This window comes from Schistocerca cancellata, chromosome 8 (genome assembly GCF_023864275.1).
Source record: "Schistocerca cancellata isolate TAMUIC-IGC-003103 chromosome 8, iqSchCanc2.1, whole genome shotgun sequence".
Classification (NCBI taxonomy): Eukaryota; Metazoa; Arthropoda; class Insecta; order Orthoptera; family Acrididae; genus Schistocerca; species Schistocerca cancellata.
In genome coordinates this window covers 174,799,350-174,825,195 of record NC_064633.1, presented here as the reverse complement: position 1 = coordinate 174,825,195, position 25,846 = coordinate 174,799,350, and the positions used below count along the sequence as shown (strand labels likewise).

At 41.5% G+C, this 25,846-nt stretch overlaps 1 protein-coding gene across 1 annotated transcript in view; it reads left to right on the top strand.

The window, feature by feature from the left end:
• LOC126095451 (hemicentin-2-like) overlaps window positions 1–15,850 on the top strand; it is a 114,767-nt gene extending 98,917 nt beyond the window's left edge. Inside the window, exons 4-5 of the mRNA XM_049910244.1 lie at window positions 4,201–4,488; window positions 15,726–15,850. Of these exons, the coding sequence (XP_049766201.1) occupies window positions 4,201–4,488; window positions 15,726–15,850 (413 nt within the window). The remainder of the gene's footprint in view (window positions 1–4,200; window positions 4,489–15,725) is intronic.
• Window positions 15,851–25,846: the final 9,996 nt, after the last annotated feature.

The window sequence follows — 25,846 nt, the reverse complement described above, 5'->3', positions numbered from 1 at the left end:
TCACAGATTAACGACAAGAGCTGGTGAGCTGGGCTGCTTGAAGGTGGCTTTTAAGCGGTTTTCACTTCCACCAAGGAAAATACCGGGCTGGTACAGGTCCCGCCTGAGGTATACGCTAAGGAAACATTACATGTTGACTTGAAAATGAAATTTACTATTGACGCAGACAGATTCGGTACGCAAGTCCTGTCTAAGGCGCTGAGGTCATGGACTGTGCAGCTGGTCCCGGCGGAGGTTCGAGTCCTCCCTCGGGCATGGGTGTGTGTGTTTGTCCGTAGGATAATTTAGGTTAAGTAGTGTGTAAGCTTAGGGACTGATGACCTTAGCAGTTGAGCCCCATAAGACTTGACACACATTTGCACAACAAAAACCCTGTAGCGTGGTAGGGGGTGGGCTGTGCTTGCGTCAAAAAGGGCTTTCAGCAAACAAGTGCCACTACGACAGCCCATTCAGAACCAGATTGGTTGGCCAAAACTCCCTGCCCCACACCGGCGCCACCCCGAACTGGCCGAAGACCCGTCTCACTGCGTTTGGCCGTAATAACGGCCTTGATACGCCTGTTCTAAGTGCCGTCAATGCGAACAAGAGGTGACCGAGACGTGTAACCAATGGCACCCCATACCATCACGCCGGGTGATACGCCAGTATGGAGATGACGAATACACGCTTCCAATGTGCGTTCACCACGATGCCGCCAAATACGGATGCGACCATCATGATGCTGTAAACAGAACCTGGATTCATCCCAAAAACGACGTTTTGCCATTCGTGCACCCAGGTTCGTCGTTGAGTACACCATCGCAGGCGCTCCTGTCTGTGAAGCAGCGTCAAGGGTAACCTCAGCCATGCTCTCCGAGCTGATAGTCGATGCTGCTGCAAACGTTGTCGAACTGTTCGTGCAGATATTTGTTGTCTTATAAACGTCCCCATCTGTTGACTCGGGGATCGAGACGTGGCTGCACGATCCGTTACAGCCATGCGGATAAGATGCCTGTCATCTCGACTGCTAGTGATACGAGGCCGTTAGGATCCAGCACGGCGTTCCGTATTACCCTCCTGAACCCACCGATTCCATATTCTGCTAACAGTCATTGGATCTCTGAAAAGCTAATCATTTGCATATCACAGCATGTTCCTCCTCTCGGTTAGATTTCGAGTCTGTAGCACGTCATCTTCGTGGTGTAGCAATTTTAATGGCCAGTAGTGTACTTTTGTCTTTAAGGGGAGACAGTGGCAGTCTAGCTCTGATACTGTTCTAAATCCATATCTTTGCCATTTTTGTTCCTTCTCATTGAAATTTTGCACCCTTATGTATAGAGATCTAATATGATTTTTTTTTAAATCAAAATTTTTAATAATAATCTAATGCAGTGATATAATTTTGAATTTTTTATTGCATATTATTTTAAGGTACACTTTTTCATAATTTCGAGGCAAATTTGGCAATTTTTTTTTGATGGTGAAATAATCTACACTAATAGGTGTACAATGAAGTGCAGTAACCTTTTGGTAAATTAATGCTATTATTTTCTGTAATATTTTGGATTCGAACATTTTTTACAAACAAACTTTTCAATATATTATCAACCACAAAACTGTGTATAGTGTCTCGATTAAAATTTTGTTCCACTTAAATATTGCTTCAGAGTAAAAGAATGGGTGTGCCAAATATCATTGCAATCCTTCCTGTAGTTTCTGATATATGTGTTCCTGAAAGCAGAAAACCTTAAGTTGTAGAAAAATCATTTTAAATTTGGATGAAATTAAAAAAAAAAGCTATCATACCTTAGTTACAACTACCCATATCCTCTACAGCTCTTTTAGCTTCTCTGCTTCTTTGCCTAGCAATTTTTGTATGTTCTGGACAGAAGTCTCCGTCTTCGCGATTCTTTGCTTGTCGATGATCTGCAGTATCTGCTCAGTGAAGACTCCAGGTGTAAAGCGCAACTTGCTGAGGATGTGAAGTCTTGCCACATTCCCATCATTAAACACTGCTGCAGCTTCCAAAGCAGAAATCTTCACCAGCAAAGTGGAAACAAACACAGTCTTTGGACATCTTTTCCAAATAAGAGCATTGAATCTTTCATTTGGGTTCTGTATTTTCCCATGCAGACATTTTTCTAGCAGTTCTGGTGAAGCCAGTGCCCTAAAATTTGGTTTAATGGCCATTGAAACCTAACAAGGAAGGTTATTTTTATGGGTATAAGCTTCCCCACTTTCCTTACTTTTCAAAAATTTGCACCATTCATTAGAACAGAGGCCATGTTGAGGTGTAGTGTTTGTCGACAAGTAATGAAACCGAATAGCCCATACTGCTTTCCTCATACTGTCCAAGCTTGTGAGGTTACTTCTAATTCCAGCACCATAATAGGCTGTCAATTCTCTTCTTTGTTAGTCTGTTTTTACCTCCCAGTGGCTTGCCTTTATTGTCTGCAACAAGTCTTCGGATTCGTCCACCCATCCTCTTCTGAATATGGTCTAAACACTCCAGTGTCTGAATAGTGCAATCTTTTCCATAGGGCTGACTTTCAACTACATTCGTCGAAGTACTAGGGTCTCCATCTCCTAGATATTGTACGTATCTTACTCCATACTTTTGCAAAGATCTATGAAAAATTAATTTCATACATGCAGCTTCCATCCCACCACTGGAGCCTGCATAATTTCTGCTTCAAACAGCTTTCTGGGCTTCTTGCCATTCTGTTTCTTTACCTGCATCAATATATTTCTTGTGCAAGGAACATGTAGAACATTATTTAGACATCACCTCTAAGTCTAATACTTTTCTAGTGTCGTCACTAATGATTGTTGAAACTCCATGCTGTGATTTATGCCCCCTCTTCATCCAAGAACTGTCACAGGAAACTTCTATATCGTTGCTATTAGTTGCTTCACAATTTTCTGAAATTCCACCCAGGACTGCCATTTTCATGCTCTCTTCACTTAATTCTGCAACTGCATTGAGGAGAGCAGTATTCCTTGCAGAAAATTTTAGGGGAGGATGAGGTATGTTCATAATTCCACATAAAAGGTTTCCACCATCTCTTCCAATCCCTATAGATCTTAGTCCATAAGCAAATCTCATATTGGCTTCATAGATTCTATAACTAACCTTTGATATCTTGGATGATCTGTCAGCATCACAGTTTTGACACAAAATGTGCAATGTGCTAACCAAACCTTCTCTCTTTCCATCATCATCCAAATCCACATTTCCCCCACAAACAGAGCACTTGCAGGCTTTTCTAAGTGCTTCTGCCACCGTTTCCAGATCCACAATTCTAAAACCTGTATTTCTGTCATGATTTGTTTTTTCTGACACGATCCCTGTCCCAAGTTTTATTTCAGATGCACTTGGAGATAAGCTAATGTTTGCATCTGCAGGCCTGACCCTAACCTCAGTGTAAGTTTTTCGCTTTATATTGGAGATATGGGACTTACTATATTTTTTAAAAACTTTACCAGGCCCAGGCATTGTAAAAAGGGATCAACAGATTCAACCTTGCACAAAGAATGGCACAATAAATCAAGCGTCACTCGAATTCTACTGAACAGCACAAAACTTGACATCTTGGATATTCGGGAATCTAGCCGGATGTTCGCGTCGTTCTCACACGATATTCCAACAGCGTGCCTCGCTGTCTTCTTCAGGTGCTACCTGAGACTGGTGCGAGAACGACGCGAACATCCGGCTGGATTCCCGAATATCGAAGATGTCAACAGATCGCCGGGAAAGCATGAAGAATTACAGCACAAAACTTGTTTACAACACTTCACAGTGTTCTATACCACACTGATTTCATCAGAATACGTCTCCACAGCTTTCGTTAAAACACTGCTGTTATGTATACAAAAAATCAGAGTCTTCTAAAGCTGTATTTTCTAGGTTCACATGCCAAATTCTGCAATAGAATTTTTCCTCCATTTGGTACATTGAAAAGCACGCTTGGCACATTACACTGCTTAGGGTCTTAATTTTGTATGTCATTTGTAGTTCAAATTTCAAGGAAAAAATTTGGGATAATAATCTCAATTATATCCACTATCAAATAAGCAAGTAAAAATAATTTGTAAATTTTTCATTATTTCTGCCACGGTCTCCCCTTAAGTTTTGCACCCCAGACTTGGCATCTTGTAGTGACTGTCGCGCGGCGTAGTTGACTGCCGGAGGTGACGAGCTATGTCGGTGCCCGCGGGCAGTGCCGCAGGTGGAGATCGCGGGCGGGCCGGACCTGTACGTGCGCGCGGGCAGCACGGTGTCGCTGCGCTGCGAGGTGCGGCAGGCGCCCGACGCGCCCGCCTACGTGCTGTGGTTCCACGACGGCGAGCGCGTGCTCGACTACGCCGACATGCGCGTGGAGCGCGCCGCCCCGGACACCACCGTGGCGCAGCTGTCGGTGCGCGACGCCGCCCAGCGCCACTCCGGCAACTACACCTGCAGGCCCAGCAACATGCAGCCCGCCACCGTCTTCCTGCACGTGCTCGACGGTAAGGCTTCTTCCGACCCAACGCTGCCTCAAGATGTTTGTCTTCACAGGTACCCCATAGCCTTCATGAGATGCTGGGTAACGTAATGAAGTTGTCAGACCTGTACTCTGGCAAGAGGTAAACATGGCGTTAGCATTCTTATCACTAACTAGCGATCCGCCTTGGCTACGCACGGTTAGCACTAATTGCCACCCGACCACAACGTTGCTGCACTTCGCCTCCCGCGACCACTGTTGGGAACGTGCGGTGACATTACGGTAAAGAGATACAGAGGTGGTTAAGGAGAACGCGTTGCACTGTGAATGGATTCAGAACATTTGTGTAGATGCTACTAAGTGCTTCAGCGTGTGCTCATGAAATATTTATGTTGACTATACTACAAATATAGCGCCATTCTTATCCATCAGAGATCATTGGAACGGCGGGATGTTCCACGGGACTGGAAGAAGGTCCAGGTCATAGCAATCTATAAAAAGGGTAGAAAATCGGATGCACATAATTACCGGCCAATTTCACTGGCAGCGATTTCTTGTAGAATCATGGCACATGTTTTGTGTTCAGACATATGTCCTCTCTAGACTCTGAGAAATTCATCTGCAGAAACCAGCACGGTTTTAGGAAACAGCGGTCATGCGAGACACAGCTGGCCCTCTTTGTGCATGATATACAACAGGCTCTACATACCGGCTCCCAGGTTGATGCCATATTTCTAGACTTTCGAAAGGTGTTCGACTCAGTTCCGCACGGTCGCTTGCTACAAAAAGCGAGCGCTTACGGTCTATCCGATGACATATGCGGTTTGATAGAAAGTTTTCTAACAGACAGGGAGCAGTATGTCTTCCTGAACGGGGTAACTTCAACAGAAACAAGAGTAACTTCAGGTGTGCCCCAGGGCAGCGTAATAGGTCCTCTGCTTTCTACCATTTACATAAACGATTTGGTTGATGGTTTTGACAACGGCCTTATACTGTTTGCCGATGATGCTGTAGTCTACAGTATCACATGAAAGCTGTGAACGAGCCAATGAGGATTGGCAGAAAATAAATGCGTGCGGTAAAAACTTGCAGTGATCTCTCAATATTAGTAAGTTTAACCTACTGCGTATAACAAGGCGAAAATCCCCATTAACGTATGTGTACAAAATAAATTATCAGTCTCTGGAAGCGGTAACATCAGTCAAGTATCTGGGTGTGACTATTCTAAATGATCTCAAATGGAATGATCAGATTACACAAGTAAAGGGTAAGGCGAACTCTAGATTGCGGTTTATTGGTAGAATCCTGAAGCGATGCAGTCCTTCAACAAAGAAAACAGCTTACAACATGTTAGTTCGTCCAGTCTTGTTCGTCTGTATGGGACCATTACCGGTTGGGTCTGATTCAAGAGATTGAAAAGGTCCCAAGAAGAGCGGCAAGATCCGTGACTGGTAGATTTAGCCATCGCGAGACCGTTACAAATCTCATAGAAAGTTTGAAGTGGGACACACTTGCAGATAGACGACGCGTTAAACAGAATGGGCTGTTCACTAATTTCCGAAATCCAATCTACATCGAAGATGTAGAGCATATATTATTGCCACCAACTTTCAAATCGCGTAATGATCATCATTCTAAGAAGGGAAATAAGAGCTCGTACTGAGGCGTTCAGACAGTTGTTTTTCCCTCGCCTGATCCGCGAGTGGTACAGAGGGGGAGAAATATGACTTTGGCGTGAATTGTGCCCTCCGCCACTCACCGCTTGGTGGCTAGCTGAGTATACATGTAGATGTAGATGTAGAAATATTATGATCAAAACTCACGATAAGCCAACCGAAGCGCCCACTCTCCCAGGTGCAATAATATTGTTGTCGACTGATAACTAGGAGCTTCCAAAGAGCAAGTCAATGAGTGACGTTCTAGAGCGTTAACGAGTCTCATCACACGCTCTTAATTCGATTCTTCAGACTACAAACTCCTCAGTCTTTTAGCCACTTCGGTGTATTGAGGAACACTCCGCTGTTTTCTTTGCATTTTTATTCGTAAACATAACCGAGTTCTAATTTAATAAGGAGACACTCACACCATAAAACAAACTCAATAAACCTATTGAAACAAGCAAAGCAATTTCGTTAAGATTTTAATACAGGCAGCGAAATCAGTGAATCGAAATATCCAAGCCAAGCAAATTCAGTGGTAGTTTGTATTCTTAAAGGTAAGATTGCGGCTTTTAATTCTGTAACTGACAGAAAGTAAAATGGATTATTAACTTTAAATGTCCGGAAAAACTAATGCAGAGAGAAAGGAATATAAAAATTGGTTATGGATATAAGGAATACTGAAACAGAAAGAGCATATTTTTTCGTTAAATATCTAACAGGAAATACCTATTTGGAACAAGGAAACTGAATCCCCATATCACATTGTCTAATGATGAACCATAAGCTCAACAGAATATAAGTACTTGAAACGCGGATATCAGAAAAATAATGGGTGCAGTACAAACTATAGTAGATTAGAAAACCAGAAATAAGGAAGACATCAACTGCAATACAGAGATAATCTCAAGAGTAATGGCAAAGAAGAGATTAATGTTCTCTGGATTCTTCTACGAAATGAATGAGAAAGTGCTAACGAACTAATATTTCCGTATTTCAGGAAAAAGAATTTCACCATAGCATGGGTTTCCGAAATAAGAAACGAACTAGAAAGAAACAACAAAGAAACAGAATTTACAAAAAGAAACCTTTAAGGATAAAATATTATCTTTAGAGGGCTTTCAAGGCAGAAAAAAGAGGAAACTGGGAACAATAGGGACAGAAGTAAGGGGAAAAAAACACATAGGAGAAGATGCATGGGTGTTGGAAAAATCGGAAATAGCAAAGGAGGAATAGGGACTGAAGATGCTACGTGACTCTAGTTGGTCAATACGAAGAAACAAAGAAACAACAGTTCTTATAGGCATCATCAATCGGACAAACATTAAAGAGGAAATTAGAGGTGTAACTGTTATCATAGACTTAGCTTTCCTCTCGGCATCTCCCAGCTGTTTTCCACCTGTCCAGTACTGAACCAGTATCTTTCACATTGTCAGCGTTATCAATGCTTTCCACATTACTCTCTTCCATCTACCTTATCTCCTAACCTTCTAATTTTCTCGATCTTCCTCTGATCAGTCAGCTTCTTTTCCGTTTTTACTCATATTCGACAGTAACGTTACGAGAAAATTACTCAATTTGCTATCAATAAAATATAAATTACTTAAATTTTTATCATGGGCACTATGATCTTGACTCACTAATATCTTGGATTAACTGTAGAAGAGAGCCCAAAGTCCCTAATGTGGTCACGCGACATAAACGCTTAAATAAATAAAGAAGAGGAGAACTTGCATTGTGATACTGGACGCAGTATGTCCAACACTGATAAAAGCAGCATGACCTCATGTCCGAAGGAGGGCCAATAGGACCACTAATGTTCTCTATAGATGAAGTACGAACATTACGAGAGCTATTTATGGCTGTGGTCGCTCCTCGCCTCCAACAGTCCACCACGTTTTATTCAGCCAACCGGCCCCCTGTAGAACTCTGGTCTTCAGTACGTCGTACATGCATCCCTTCCACGTCCTCTATTGCATCCCCTCTATGGAGCAAGTTGAAGTTCGTTTTGCCGCCTGCGATCATTCGTTATATCTAGGTGTTCCAGCCAAAATAGCTGCTTTATTTCTATTACTTCGACTATTTATCTTTTTTCTGGCTCCTATAATCTTTCTTATTGTATTATTTTGCATGTGGTCGCTTTTAGACTTGTCACATCTTCGCCGAAAGGCCATTTCCAGTCCCAAAATCCTCTCTCTCTGTCTTTTATTCAGCTTCAACACATTTGCAGAATATGTAACAGGACTCTCAACAAGTGATTTGCCAAGATCTGCTTCGTCCTTTTGTTATATTACTATTGCGGAAAACAGAGTGGAGTTGGATTTCTGCTGTTACTTGTATTACTTGTGCTTCAGCTATTGGATGGCAGCGTTATTCCCTACTCTCTATAAGCCACATATTCTTGTCAGCTGAGGGCGTACGTCTTCAACATTGTTTTCTGCTCCGGCTAAATATTCGGTTTTCTGCGTCTTAACGTTTTCGCGACGGAACCAGAGGAGAATTCTTGCAGTGACAGTTTGCAGTCGTACAGCGAGATAGTCTCGCTTGTGTGGTGCATAGAAATTCTAAGCTGACAGCTCCTTCGATAATTACATAGACAACACAAGGAAGGGTCTCTGAATTGCTTAACCACATACTGTTCGAATTCTCACTTATCTCGACTCAAATACAGAGAGCTGTATGTTGCTGCTCTGAGTTGTGTGGATTCTTCTTTCGCGTGTTAGTAAGATCCAGAAGGGAAAAACGTACCGGAAGGAAACGTCCTGGTGGTGTCCACTAGTGATATTCCTTTTTATATGCCTGAGTGTTTCAGATCATACGATGCTCAGGCAATGCTGTCTAAGAACGTGTACATGTACAAATCTGTTTCCGGAATAAATACATGGTTCAGTGACAATATTTGTATATCTGCTAATTTTTCTATGACATAATTCAACTATTAAGAATGCTTGAAGTAGGTTGCGTCATTTCAAACGACGCACACACACGAATTTATTGCATGTGTAGTTACAGTGGTATGATCGTCGGAACATGTGTTAAAAGCAGCCGTCCAGCTGTCTCTGTCACTGGCAATGTGCTCTGTCTATAAAGTATTCATTATCACTTCTAGATTTTCATATTCTTCCTTCATCTTCTGCAGCAGGTACGGCAGGATGTATGTTGCGTACTGGTCGCGTTATAATAAGACCACTGATACCAGTGTTGCAGGATGGCCACTTATGCTTCAAAAGTGGGATGTGTTGCATATCGTCTCTCTCTCTCTCTCTCTCTCTCTCTCTCTCTCTCTCTCCTATTTTCCTTTTTTGATAAAGAGTGTCGGTTTATTATGCATGGAACAGTGGATGAAAATATTTGTAAGTTGTGACGTCGCGTATATTTCGCATATTCGTATTAGCGTCTAAGATATTCGCTTATAATCATCAACGCTGCTACGTACACAAAAAATTCCGAGCAAAGGCACTAAGTTGGGTTATAACAATTTAGTTATGGTGTCAATACACACGGCTAGCTCAAAAATGCGCTTGGTTTGTTTAAAGCTGCAGTAGTTAATCTCCACTTAATAAATATACGTGCAGAGAGAGGCACGATATAATCACCTACATAGCTGCACTATTACATCAATGTCATGTAAATTATTTGTTAAACAATGACCTTTTATACTGTTAATTATGATGTGAATAATATTTACGGCAGTGAAAACAAGATTTTTGCCACGGAGAAAGTTACTCATAAGCAAGCCTAAGCCTCATATAATTATTAGTTATCTTTGCATTAATCGCGTATATTTAATGAAAAGTTTTCTGCAAAAAATACTCTCTATTCTCGACAGCAAAAATATTTAAAATATTTTTTCATGTTATCTTGTGGGCTAAGCTCGAAGATCGTGTGAGTAATTATATTTCACGTAATGGCTGCCACTGTGCCATTAAGACAAAAGAATGGCAGATAGTCAGTAATAAAACTTGAATTCTAGCCATAGTTAATTATTTCCACTTAATTCTATTCACATGGATGCAGAGGTATGAAATAAGATTAATAGGATAAATACCTATTGTACATATATTGTGGAAAAACTTTGGTGCAAGTACCAAAATAGTGCGTTCAGAAGCAGCCTGGTACATAAGCGTCTAGGAGGTTCGAGAGTTGACACCAGAGTGATAAATTTATTCAGCCATGTCTTCGACACACAGTTATATGGAAATTCTATGACATGATAGACTTATTGTCTTTGTTATTACTGGTATTTGTCACACAGAAATATATTGATTATTAATATTGTTATGTTAAAAAAAGGTAAAAGTGGAGAGCTTTTCTCATTCCAAAATAATATTTCAACATTTATGGAACGTTTATATACATAAATACGCATAGTCGTATTCGTTGTTGATAAAGTTCACCTGTGGTTATCGTAACTTTTACTGCAACAGGCTTTCCAGTAGACGGTATAGGGGGTAACTTTGTGATGGGACCTCCATTACTATGGCGAGTGCGGAGCCGAGAATGCTTTCTCCACAACAACCTTGTTTATTAATCGATAATTCCATGATGGAAATCCTTACATGCTACCCAGGAGCTCTTCGTGGCTGGTGGGTAGCACAATGTGACGCCGTAACAGCGGCTGGCAGAGACGGTGGCCTAGCTGACAGGAGTCGGGTGACAGCTCCGCAGTACACTGACCTTTCGGTCGAACTGGTGTAGGCTACATACACCACAAGGCTGCTTCCCGGGCACGCAGGCGCCCCGAATGGAACACAGGACTCTCGAAAATGGCACCTAATGGGCGGCTTTCATCAGCAAATCTATTTCAAAGCCCAGCGCCACGGGACTATGTGACGGCTAGTAGACCAGCGGCTTTGCCTAGTTGATAATGCTGCTCGACGAGGCTATAGCTACTTGGGCACACGTTCGGCTGGTGACTGGCGCAGAGACTGCATCGGTCGACTGCTTGGTGCCGATGGAATGCTGCTAACGGCTGAGCGTGGAGCGTATATACTCGCTTCGGCCGGGTGTGTCATGAGAAGAGCTGCACTACCGTCATATAGCGGGCTGCAGAAATGCAGTGTTTCGCTACAGCATGTAGTAAACTAGTCCGTGTTACAGAACACTGCTCCAGCGTTATTTCAGTGGTATCTCGGAATTACGAGTACATAGGCGGCTGCCCTGCGTAACCATTGACTGCTTGCGAGGACCTATCTGAGGCAGATGCTGCAGCGGTAGTGTCAGCAGCTTTGAAGTACCGTCATTGGATTTTCATACGAAAATGTGTAACGACATGAAAAAATTTCCACTTTGTGTAATTAATGATGCGGACAAATGACCGTAACAAAGAGAAAGAGGACAACATCCGATTACAAGTTTAGTAATGAACTTCGCTGTCGCTTCACAATGTTTATATATTTTGAAGCCATACTAGGGACAGATTTAAATTAGGCTGAACGCACAGAATCAGCGGTAGGGAAGGAAAACTGATGAAGTGAAGTTTTTAGAACGGTTTTGAGAATATTGATCTCAAGAGAAATTCATAAACAACTGATCAACGCGTGCTGTAGAAAAGTACTGCTAAAGCATTTTAAGACTATTTGACGTAGGCATGGGAACTACTAGTATCGTAAGAAGGTGTTATGGGCTTTACTAAAGTATAACAGATTATGTTCACGGATGAGTCCATGTATAGTCTGAACAGTGATTCTCGCCGCGTTTTCATCTGGCGTGAACCAGGAACCAGATACCAATAACTTAATGTCATTGAAAGGGACCTGTATGGTGGTCGTGGTTTCATGGGATTACGATTGGTGCACGTACACACCTGTATGTCTTTGACAGAGGAACTGTAACAGGTCAGGTGTATCGTGACGTCATTTTGCGCCAGTATGTCCGCCTTTTCAGGTGTGCAGTGGGTCCCACCTTCCTCCTGATGGATGATAATGCACGGCCCCATCGAGCTGGAGGCGTTTCTTGAAACAGAAGATATCAGGGGAATGGAGTGGCCTGCCTGTTCCTCAGACTTAAACCCCTTCAAGCACGTCTGGGATGCTCTCGGTCGACGTATCGCTGTACGACCTCAAACCCCTACGACACTTCAGGAGCTCCGACAGGCACTGGTGCAAGAATGGGAGGCTATACCCCAGCAGCTGCTCGACCAACTGATCCAGAGTATGCCAACCCGTTGTGCGACCTGTGTACATGTGCATGGTGATATCCCATAATGATGTCGGGTACATGCGTAGGAAACAGTGGCGTTTTGTAGCGCATGTCTTTCGGAACGGTTTCCTCAACGTATCACCAATACTGTGGACTTACAGATTTGTGTAGTGTGTGTTCCCTATGTGTCTATGCTATTAGTGCCAGTATTGTGTAATGCCACGTTGTGTGGCACCACATTCTGCAGTTATCCTTAATTTATGAGTATGAGTGTAGTTAGACGCAGTGGGAATTCTGTCCAGGCCTTCTATACGGGGCAGTCATATGAAAACGAGACACATGGACAAAAGATGAGTGACCTGATTATTATTTCACAAGTAATCGCCCTAACTGATAATACATTTATCCCGATGTGAGACAAGATGGTTAATGCATTCATAGAAAAATGTTTGCTGTCATCTACGGAACCGTGATCGTAGCCAGGCGTTCACTTCTTTGTCCGAAACAATTTGACGGCCAAGTATTTCTTCAGGGCCGAGCGGTTATAGGCGCTACAGTCGCTACGGTCGCAGGTTCGAATCCTGCCTCGGGCATGGATGTGACTGATGTCCTTAGGGTAGTTAGGTTTAAGTAGTTCTAAGTTCTAGGGGACTGATGACCTTAGCAGTTAAGTCCCATAGTGCTCAGAGCCATTTGAACCAACCATTTCTTCAGGGCTCCAAAAATATGAGAATTACACAGAAGGTAGCTGCAAGAAACACGCAGTGACACGAAGAGAAATGAAACTTTTATTCAAAGACAATAATAACACAGAACGCATCGTGATTCATTATAGTTCCTTGGACATTGCAAATGGCACCACATCGTTTCATATATGTTGTGTGTTCATCAGGGACGGACAGCAATGAACGCTCCGCAACATGCTCCCATGCTGGCCACAAGGTGGATAAGACGTTCTTGTGTTAGGGCGTTCCATTACTCCACCAGCGCGGTTAACAACTCGTGGTAGGTCGTTGCTGCATGTGGACGTACCACAGTACGTTTCCCCGACGAATTCCACACATGACCAATGGAATTTAAGTCGGGGAAACGGACAGGCCAGTCTATTCGCCGAATGTCCTCTCGTTCCTAAGGCTCCACCAATGTGGTAGCACATTCCAGAATGAGATTTTCGCTCTGCAGCGGAGTGTCCACTGATATGAAACTTCCTGGCAGATTAAAACTGTGTGCCGGACCGAGACTTGAAGTCGGGGACCTTTGTCTTTCGCGGGCAAGTGCTCTACCAACTGAGCTACCCAAGCACGACTCACGCCCCGTCCTCACAGGTCCCGAGTTCAAGTCTCGGTCCGGCACACAGTTTTAATCTGAGAGGAAGTTTCTGGTAGCACATTGTTACCTACAAAAATGAAGCCGTGACCGAATGGAGCACTGAAAACACGCGCACGAGGAAGGAGCATAGTGTCACAAGTACGTCAACGAGAGAATGTACCATGATAAAAGATTTGGAAGTCATTATATTCATGTACTATTACGCCTCCTCACACCACACCACCTGCACCATCAAAACGATCATGTTCGTTTGTCCATAGGTGCATTACTTGTTCCCACCTCTCGCCATATGAGGGTGCTTTCCAGCAATGTCGAATTTGATGGTTTCGGTGGTCCGGATGTTACGCAGTTGAACGCATGCACTGACTACACATCTTTGACCACGGTATACCTTTCAGTCGATGTCATTGTGACACAGTACCCCTTCCTGATGAGCGTGTTTTCAGTGGTGAATTCGGCGAGGACTTCAATTTTGCGGATGTAATGCGCGACCGCATAGAACAAAGCAGGTAGATGAACTCTTGGAACAGGAGAATATTCAGCGAAAAATCTGGCCTGCCCCCCCCCCCCTTTTAATTCCCATCGAGTCCGCGTTGCCTATGGTAGGGACACGTACTGGAACACGTGCACATACACCAAAGACAATACAGAACACATCAACCACTCTCGTAGTGGGATGGAATACTTCACCTCATGAACTCCTTAACAAACTTGGACAACATGAAAGCAAGTTATAGAGCACGCAATGCCATTCCATCCGTGGTGACACATACACTACTAATAATCACGTCCCGTCTTTTGTAACGTCCAGCTGACCATCATGAATGGTAGTGACTTCTGTGTAATCGTCATCTTTGAATAAACGTTTCAGTTCGCTTCGTTTCATTGGTTTCTTCTTTCAGTTAGCATCTGTACTGCTGTACTGTAATGCAACAGTTATTTCTACGTATGGTCCAAGTTTCTTCCTGCTATGTTACTCAGGAGTGACACATCAAGTTGAAGTTACTTTCACCTTAACCCTCGATCACTAAACCATCGTAAAATCATGACTGCACTTTGTACCAACTCTCGGTTATTGTTAATATGGTATCGTCAGTATAGGGTGTAAAACAGAACATTTTGTGCCTACTTCATACGCCACGTACCACTGACGATCTTATAAACTTAATTTTGTAATACATAAACTATAAATTAAGACTTCCATTGAATAGAATATGGAGTAGTAAAAATTATAGTGGTTTGGTAACAACGTAACGTTTTCTCCTCTTTAGTGTTGTAGTCGAAGTTTTGCGCACGAGTGTATTATGTGAATCTCAATATCTATGGCAAGTAAAATGTTAACAGCAAAGAAATGGCAAAAATATGTGAAAGAGAGATATTACCGGTAATAATTCGTATCGTTACGCTATCAGCTGCTAAAAAGACGTTATATTAGGTCTACCAGATTATGTTGTCATAAATCCTCATCAGTCATTCGGGACATCAAATCAAAGAGAAATAAAAAAAAAACGGGGAAAACAAATTATGTGCAGTGTCATAACGTCTAACAACGATTTTACAGCAACTTTCTAAGTCACAATATTTTTCCTCGATACACACATTTTCTTCATCCTCACCTTAAATGCAGGTGAAAACACTATCTGAACTTTATAAATAAAATCTTCACCTTGTGCAGGAGAAAGAAAATCAATAAAAAATCAATAAAGCACACTGAACTTCTCAATAATGGTAAGGCATTAGAACCCCCTGCTATTAGAGGGTTTAATCGCAACTGACAGAAACTGAACAGTAGTACCAGCACGTAATTAGTAAAAAATCTGTTATAAGAGCTGATGGTGGAACAACGTCATCAGAAAATTACAGGGAAGCGCCCACAGAAAATATTTCGAGGATACAGCCCTAAGGAAATAATGTAACCAGGTGAAATGTGCGTATTTAATTATTTAAAAAAATCATGTTTTACAGTGACGAACGTTTATTCTCGTTATGAGCTGAATACTCCTTTATACCTGACGTAAAACGTATAGTTTACTCCAGTGATGATGAGGTGCCCTAGGCGTCACTGGACACCTTTATTACATGTGCATATCTCACTATTCTACGAAAACACTCGATATGACCTTCACTGTTGCAGGCGAACACCCGGCGGCGATGCAGGGGGACAAGAACGGAGCCTTGTGGAACCACACCGCAGCCCTCTCGTCGCCGCTGCTCGCCGCCCTGGCCTTGGCTGTCCTGTGGATTCCAGCAGCGCTCTAGGGCCCAGAACTTCCGCAGACAAAGACTCCAAACAGAGGACGCCGCTAGCGGCCCATGCGACCGACAGAAACCGTTTCCAATATTCCTACATTTAACCGTGTGTAACTCATGCATACTACATTACAGAACAATAAGTGTGCTTGTCACACAGAGACATTAAGGTTATACCGGTTGCATCTGGGAGCATCTGGATAAAAACGTGAGTGCTTGGCTTCACAAACTTGAAAAGAGTAAACAAGGTGATTAGTAATGCTCAAGGGTAACTAACAGCTCGAATATTTCAGGTTGTCAACATGTTGTCATTAAAGCTACGGGTAAACTGATCACAAATCATATTTTGCCAACGTGGTTTCTAAAGGTTTGCGAATTTAATGCAGATGATTACTAGTTAGGGCAGGGGACACACTTGGCACAGTAATGTGTCTGACAAAAATAAGCCATATGTTAATAAAGGATACTAAATTTACGTGTCTAAAGGGAAATGTTGCCATATTTTACAAATTTTTTTGCGTTCATAAAATATTGAGTTTGGAATATTTAACAAAGTGTTCATCATCTACTTAAATAAGTTGCGTTCGCGGATAGGAAAATACATTTGGCAAGTGGAATTGCATTAGAGAGCAATCAAAGACTAATAACTACGCGCAGCACAAGAAAAATATGACAAATAGTGGAACGAACTTCGAAATTACGTACAATTTATTTGGTACAACCTGCGCTGAGAAACATGCTTCATTTACTCCGTCCTGAAACGGCTGTACAATATACACATTAGGAACCTGAATTCCGTATAAAAAAGGCAACAGAAAAATCGTTAAACAATTTTTTTTTGTTTTTACGGAAGTTTTATTTTCTCCTTTCCGAAAAAATTGAGTCCAGTGCCACGAGATATTGTAGGTTCCACTTATTTGCGGGTTAGAAAAAATGTCTCTCATAGGAGTCCACGCCAAAACTAATACATCGATATACAGTGTGGAATTAATGCTGACACGGCACTTTGGAGTCTGAATTTATGTATTGTTCTCTATTCATCTTTAGTATGGGACGACGACACTAGGTGAAAGTACAGAAAACGTTTTATCCAGTCAATTGCATTTAGGATAAAATTTATAATTCCAGTATTGGTTCGAGACGGGGATTCGGTAAAGATGTTGATGTTGAGGTTAGTATAAGGAAATTTTAGCTTTTTAAGTTTAGAAATAAGCCTGTGTGTGAGACGAGTGCAACCACAGACTACCGCCGTTCTTACTTACAGTTCTGAGTGAAGACGTTTTTCACTAATTCTTGTATCGTGAGCATAGCACACGAGAGAGTTAGAAAATTTAGAGACACGGATATATTTGTTGTTCTGGAGCAGAGCATGCAGAGAATCTGGTATTGGTATGTAATGCTGTCATCTTGGTTAACGAAAGACTGTGAGCGTAAAATCTCATCAGAATGTAAGTCGTAATGTAGAATGTCAGACACCGAAATTTTTCAACCTAAATAACTTTCAATTTGTTGAGGATGTCTGCCATTTCTTTTCCTCTAGGTGAAGTGTGTCAAGGGCCGCACACGACAAATGCATTTTCAAAGTGCAGTTAATCATACTGTCACAGGGACCCCATCAGTTCTTGTTTTATTGGAGATGCCAATTTTTTGCACCAGATCACAACATCTCTATTAGGGAAGTCAGTGAGACAATTTTTTATAAATCAAACAAGAATATAAGAATCAAAATGTATTGAATATTGCGGTTTATGCGCTGTTGGTTGCGAAAATGTGTGTGAAAGTCCGCTTGCAGCCTGACTCCCTTCTATGGCCTAAATATAACGTATCATTTGCCTCGGCAGCTCTTGTTTTCGTGGTGAGTGTAGCGAACTTCCTGGTGGCACGCAATCGCATCTGCTACGACAACACAATGACAGTCATTGTATTCTGAGTCAAGAATTTCTTTCCAGACCTAAAAAAGTGTTTTACCACAGAATTTGTCTCACACAAATCGGCATTCTTACGTAATGAAACAACAAAATGGTGTTTGGAAAGAACAATATTTCTTGTAACTCGATGTTTAATGAAGTTGGGAAAACCAATCTCTGTTTTCGGTGAAAAGATATGGCATACATCTGCCATGACGTAAAATTTATTTGAACTGGGAAATTTAGGCACCTTATACTGTATACATCTGTACGTCCTCATTCCCTACGAAACGGTCTAGGTATGTAGGTTTAACATAAGTGCTTCGCTTATACTTTGACGATCTGTCACCGTACGAAATCTAACTTTCTTGGGTGATAAGGTGTGGAATAACGATCAATCGAAAAAAGGTGAAAATGATGAGGAGTAGCAGAAATGAGATTAGAGATAAGTTGAACATCAAAATCGGGAGCCACGAAGTAGATGAAGCAAAAGAATTCTTTACCTAGGAAGCAATACAATACATGGCAGAAAGGACATTCTGATAGGATGAAGTTTCAGTAAATTAGCACAACAGAGTCCAAGCACTTCTCTCAACTTCTCATTAAGTATTTTATACTGTAATCGACTTCCGGATGCTGCTCTCCATTACTACCTGCGATCCCCAGACCACTCTCAAAACACCCAAAAGTCTGGAGGTTACAAGCTGATAATCTCAGACTATGCGGGGATCGTATATTATCTTCCATGGAGAAACTAAATGGTTTCTGTGGAGCTTATAGCTTTGTGAAATCGTGTATCGACTAGGAAAAACGTAAATCTGCGTCTCTTGATGCTGACTGAATGATGCGAAATACTAAAGAGATTTTCTCGATGCTGAGGAAGTGTACCACATTCCACCTGCATTATGAAGTGCTGTTTCTGCGTGCAATGTGAGTCAAAGAGTAGGTATTTCCTGACATGTAACTGGGGAAACTTTTCAGATTTTGAAAACGTGGCAGTGTATCCACGACAGGCTTTTGTTTAGTATATCGCTCACAGTACGTCCCCACCTTTCAAAGTCTGTTAAAATTTTATTAAATAATTGGCAGACTACCGATTGTAGCACATTACAAGTTTCTATCATTCTCATTCTCTGACGCCTCGGCTCGCCTCTGACAATGCGGGAACGCGGCAGTGCTTTACCACTTGTGCATTATTTTTTATTCATATTCCAAGCCACAGCATCAGCCGTGTAGCACCGATCACCTCAAATGTGACTGTGTTCATCCTCCAATTTTTCCACATAAAGACCCGTTCTCCGGTTATGCTTATTCACACATTCCTCCGAGTGACATTTGTTTCACGGCGTAAAATATTTGGTTGTCAAGAGTGCCAACTCCTTCTAAGGCAGTGGCGTTCGATGTGGAAATAGACGGCTTCATTTCAAGTTGGAGCGAGAACCTTTCATCACCAACACTAGGCAGCCAAGGAGCGAAGGGGGTGCCCATTTCTGATTATGAGACAGTGCAGCATGCATAGCTTAAATTTCATTTTTGTGTACTGGGGCCCACTCAATAACATCTGTGACAGGGTCACTGTCACTGCTGTGACCTTGAGCCCGACAGCCCACTTCTTGTTTTTAGAGAGCTGTAGGGTTTCACCCTTCTTATCAGTATCAACAACACTCACAGACACATACACACACAAACACACACACACACAAACACACACACACACACACACACACACACACACACATATATATATATATATATATATATATATATATGTCTTTGCCTGCATAATTGTATGTCATATATATATATATATATATATATATATATATATATATATATATATATATATATATATATATATATATATATATATCTCCACACAGTGTCTCTTGCCCCTATCCCTCTCTGTCCATCGTCCATCTCCTCGATCGCTCCCTCTTTCTCATGCTCTTTTCTGCACGTACCTCTTCCCCCTTCTCTCTGTCCATTTCCTCATCCCCCCCCCCCCTCTGTCCACCTGTCCTTTCGCCTCTCACTGTCGCTCTCCTCATACCTCACTTTTCTCTGCCGTGACCCTTTGAGAGTACACGAAATGGAAATCATTCTGATACCATCCACACAATACGACGGTCCTGTGGAGCAACCCAATTACTATTACCAATCCTTCTCACCCCCATACCCATCCCTATGGGAGATAGGTCCCTTTTATTGCCCCTTCCCCATCCCACCAGCCCTCTACAGCTCCTCTTTCCTGACAATCTGGTTGAAATCGATCCAGTGGACTAGGAGGTTGTAAGGAACGCACATAACCACGTATATCTCTTATGAAAAGTGCACTAAACATTTCCACTTACGAAGTATGAGATTATATTCACCAAACTAGCGTCATGCTGAAAGTCATGATTACTCCTTGAGTCACATTGTTAAATCAGCACATACGCCGAAATAATACTTTCGGCAACTAGAATCTACTAGAATTGGTTCACCACTATCTCTCACGGAGTAATGAGAGCATTATTTCGGTAAAACTCCTCACAACAAATCCAAACACAATAATACAGTTAACGTAGACACACATACATACCGGTATATGAAACACAGGAAAACGTGTAACTTTAAATTACTCTGACAAAATGATGGGAAACTGGCGATTTCAATTAATAAGCGCATTTGAGCCATATAACGAATGCAGTTTATTTTAAAAACGAAAAGAAGGATTTCAGAAATGAAATACAGCCTAGAAACTTGTTGAAAATACTGTCATGGGTCATACGTACTTAGTGAATTTCATGTAGAGAGACAAAGGAGTGTGATTGACAATTCTATTAAAGATTTTTTTCACTGAGACGTATGTCTGTTGAAAATCTGCATGATACATACTCGATAAAATACCTACATGAAGGCTTGAAGTATTTGCAGAATGTCGTTCTGATTACCACGAGAAATATTCTCTTCACATGGCATTTTGGACTACATTCCAGTGAATACGTACCAGAGTGAATGAAGCCAATCCCTACCATGAAATAATGTTTGACAGTAAGACATTTACGAATGCCTTAGATGTACTAACGTCTGAAATATCCGGAGAATATCTCATCGTGTGACGTAACTGACTACATCTACAGCTAGATGTCTTTCCATGTTTTACAACGTTAGAGGACTGGTGAGTCTCTTATCCAGACAAAGAACTTAATGAGATTTGCATTCACTTTAAATTTATATGGACAGTGTTTGTAGCATAATGTGGTTGGTGTTACAGTTATAAAGTATTACTCAACGTTTTCCGTACAGAATGGTTAACATCTCGATGTCTGTTATCTGTTTGTTTTAAGCGTTCTAACGTTTCCATTGTACCTTAAGAAGCTATTGATTTGAAATAATTGTGAAACGTCTTTGTGTCTGAGACGTATAAATGTATTTTGGAAATAAATGTTATTTTAACACGTTTTTCTGGATCTGTAATTTAGGTCCACCCTACTTTGAGGCACCGAGTTTCTAGCTATGTTACTTACGTTACGTATGAAGTCAGTCATTGTTGGAAACAGGTAAGCACAAAATAGTTATGAACAATGAACGCTAATTTACTCTCACAATACGGCTTTTACATAAGACGTGCTCTACATCTGATTACGTTTCACTTGACTGTAATTGATAATAAGAACGGAAAGGAACTTTATTGCTAATGAGTTGTTCATAACACAAAGCACATCCAGTTTTTTAAAACAGCATTATTTTTAAATTAGTAAATATATATGTATGCGATAGTAATGGCTACAGTGCACGAGCTAAAACATAACCGCCAAGAAGGCACGTTCGACTGGAGTGGACAGTACACCACATGGATATAAATTATCGATTGTCTTTACTATAGTGCATATTGTTGTGGAGTCTTCAACGCTTAACTTTATCCGTCTTCGAAAGAAACGTTGATAATTTATTTTAAGCAAGTAACATCGAATATTTCATATAGATCTAGAACTGTAAAATATAATTTACCTTGTTGTGCTGACAACCTAGTTGTCGTCTTTAGGATTGGTAACGGTCCCTGACACGAAGAAATATCAGCTGGTAAAATAATTGGGTTACTCAGGTGGCTTTCAATGACAATTCAAGAAAATACAGTTCCTGAACTTTGAAATAAATGTAACCCTTAACATTTGCACACATCGATCTATTAACAAAATGTACATCTGCCTTCACCGGTGTTACAATAAACACATTACCTCCATCTAAAATAGATCTTCCACCAATACTTCCCACTTCACATCACGTTTCGGCCAAGACTGTCGATTTCACGTTACATTACTGCCAATACCACAAAACGAAGAAGAACAGAAAAATAATATACAATCAAAGAGTTCACAATTTTGTGGATAATAATTGCTGGAACATACTGAAAACAGTGAAATAAAAATGAATTTTCAGAAATAGAACTGAAATGAAACTTCCTGGAAGATTAAAACTGTGTTCCGGACCGAGACTCGAACTTGTGACCTTTCCTTTCTCTGGCAAGTGCGCTTCGGATGTTGCTATTCCGGTTTCTAGGAGTTTTTACTATCGATTGTCACTTTTATTTGTAGTTCACTGTTGCTGTTTGAGTTTACATATCGCAGTTTTTCATTGGGAGATAGTGCGTGAAACTGTCAATGCTAGAAAATGGAGTGCCAAATTAAATACTGGAACGTTTCCGGCATATTCTTCCGTATGATTTCAATGGAGGGGTGACAGCAGCAGAGGCAACTTGAAACATTTTCGCCGTGTATGGGAATAACGCACTGGACAAAACGATACTAATGACTCTCTACGTTCAGGAAGACCTTCGGGGATTTGACGGATATTGTTTAAACGTATTAATCCGCAATGATTCACGTCAGTGTACTCGAGAACTGGCAAATTTGATAAACTGTTATCATTCCACTATCGTGCGACGTTTGCGTGCAATGGCTAAGGTTCAGAAATCGTGTGTACGGGTACCGCATGTTCTACGCCAAAATAAGAAAAATCAACGGGTGGCCATATGTGCATTCTCTTTGCTCGTCATTAATTGGCTCGTGAACAACACTGACCATTCGTATTCTGCATAGTTATTGCTGAAGACGAATGGTTTCTTTATGCTAACATAAGGGAAAGAAAGGAATGGTCGAATAAAAACAAAGGAGCAACTCCCCATAGAAAGACCTGCGTGCGTCCTCAAAATAATGCCATCTAATGCATTTGGTGGAGCAATGACGGTGTCGCGTACTATGAACTGCTTTCCCGACGTGTTGCCATCACTCCTGACATTTCCTGTCAACATCTGAGACATGTTTTAGACTCAGTCCAGCAAAAAGAACCAGGACAACTGCATGAGGTGTTGCTATTCGACGATAACGCCGTTCCGTATTCTGCTAGAATTACGGCAAACACTATACAGGAGTTGGGTTGGGGAGTCATTCTGCACCCATCTTGTTAACGTGATTGTGCACCTTTAGATTTTCACTTTTTCCGCTCTTTATTGAACAAGCTTCAAGGAACTTCTTTCTCGGATTAAAATGCTTTCCGAGCATGACTCGACAAGTTCTTCGCCTCAAAGCAACGTAATTTCTATAGTCGTGGATTCAAAAAGTTACCCCAGCGTTGCAGACTGTTGTGAATAGTGGAGGAGAATATATTATTGACGACCAAAGTCTCCGTTATGCTTATCTGTTGAGATTATCATACTTATGGATAAATGCTACGAACTTACGCCCCAAAACATCACTTCTAGGTAGACACAAAGGGAAATCACTGAATCACGGGCGAAATGTCAATATTATCCACTAAGAATTTTTTTTCTTTTTACAATATGATGCGATCGCGCTCTCGGAAAACTTATATATGGTAACTTAAATAGCTTTGTTTTTTGTTTACCTAAAAATAGCTCTAAGCACTATGGGACTGAACATCTGAGGTCATCAGTCCCCGTAGACTTAGAACTACATAAACCTAACTAACCCAAGGACATCACACACATCCATGCCCGAGACAGGATTTGAACCTGCTACCGTAGCATCCACGTGGTTCCTGGCTGAAGCGCCTAGAACAACCCGGACACAGCGGCCGGCCTTTGTTTATTTGCCCAAATATATGTTGAAAATCAATAATGGGAACTACATTAGGAATGAATTTCAAATGGCATTTTTGTCAATAACTCCCTACAATCAAAAAGAAGTCAAGGAACACACTACTAGTACCAAAAACTCAATTTAATAACGCGGGGGAGACCTTCCCTTTCGACATGACGTCGAAAAAATACCAGAATGCTCCATAAATCACCAAATAATACGGCGAGAAATACACAATGTCGAAATTCACGCGGAAGTACCAAGCTGTCTAAGCTCCCTCTAAATTTATGTCAAGTGACAGGTATTGTTAGCAGAACGTCTTGTTGTGACAAACGAATTTTTTCGTTTCCCACTGTGGACGAACATCGATTTCCAGTTCGGCCATGCATGTAAAGCGCGTGGAGGCTATTTAAAGTGTATTTCCACGTCATTTCAAACTAGACATGAATAAAACATCAGTCAATACATAAATTGATTCCTCGATTTTACCATGTGAAAGCCCGAGGCTCATACTTGAATTTTACTGTTTAATAAGAAGATAACGCCGCCTAAGACTTGTACGTTTTTCTATACACACCTATGATTCACTATCGTCATCATTGTGACTACGAGATTCGTCATATATACTCTGGAAATGGACTACTGCTGTAGTACCATAAATTACCTTCTTCAAATGAAAATAATTACAGTTTTTTAACATTTTATTTGTTTTGTTAGCGATGCAGATGTATCCGGAAATGAAAGCGATGATAAAGTGCTACCGCAGAAAGAATCGTCATTTTGACTGTTCCTCTTCATAATGCCGTGCGTGGGTTTTCACTGCCGGACAAATCTCAAAGGCTTTCCGAAAACTGATCCCGTCTTTCTTAACGTGAAATACGCTTGAGGTCCAAATGGCTCTGAGAACTATGGAACTTAACTTCTGAGGTCATCAGTCCCCTAGAACTTAGAACTACTTAAACCTAACTAACCTAAGGACATCACACAGACACCAATGCCCTAGGCAGGATTCGAACCTGCGACCGTAGCGGTCACGTGGTTCCAGACCGTAGCGACTAGAACCGCACGGCCACCACGGAGAGCCACACTGGAGGTTAACGTAAATAATACACAGGAGCTTTTTCCCGTTGTACGCAGTTGTCTGTTCTTTTGTCAACCAGTAACTGCAGATGGTCTTGTCAATGTTGGACCAGGTTTTCTTTCCCTTTTCTATGTCTTAAGTTATGTTGAACTTTATCAAATAACCCCAAAAACGTATTCAACTCTGAATTTAATATTGATTATCAATGAGAAGCTTATCGACAAACTGTACAGGTTGGTCCATTGATGATGACCGGGCCAAATATCTCACGAAATAAGTATCAAACGAAAAAACTACGAAGAACGAAACTTGTCTAGCTTGAAGGGAGAAATCAGATGGCACTATGGCTGGCCAGCTAGATGGCACTGCAATAGGTCAAACGGATATCAACAGCGTTTTTTTAAAAATAGGAACCCCCATTTTATTACATATTCGTGTAGTACTTTGTGATAGATGGCACTGTAACATTCACCAACGTATACGTACGTGTTATCACGTAACATTTCGCCAGTGCGGACGGTATTTGCTTCGTGATACATTACCTGTGTTAAAATGGATCGTTTACCAATTGTGGAAAAGTTAGATATCGTGTTGATGTATGACAACTGTGATCAAAATGCGCATCGGGCGTATGCTATGTATGCTGCTCAGTATCCTGGACGACACCATCCAAGTGCCCGGACCGTTCGCCGGATAGTTACGTTATTTAAGGAAACAGGAAGCGTTCAGCCTCACGTGAAACGTCTACCACGACCTGAAACAAATGATGATGCCAGAGTAGGTGTTTTAGCTGCTGCCGCGGTTAATCTGCACTTCAGTAGCAGACAAATTGCGCGAGAATCTGGGATCTCAAAAACGTCAGTGTTGAGAATGCTACATCATCATCGATTGCACCCGTACCATATTTCTGTGCACCAGGAATTGCACAGGGACGACT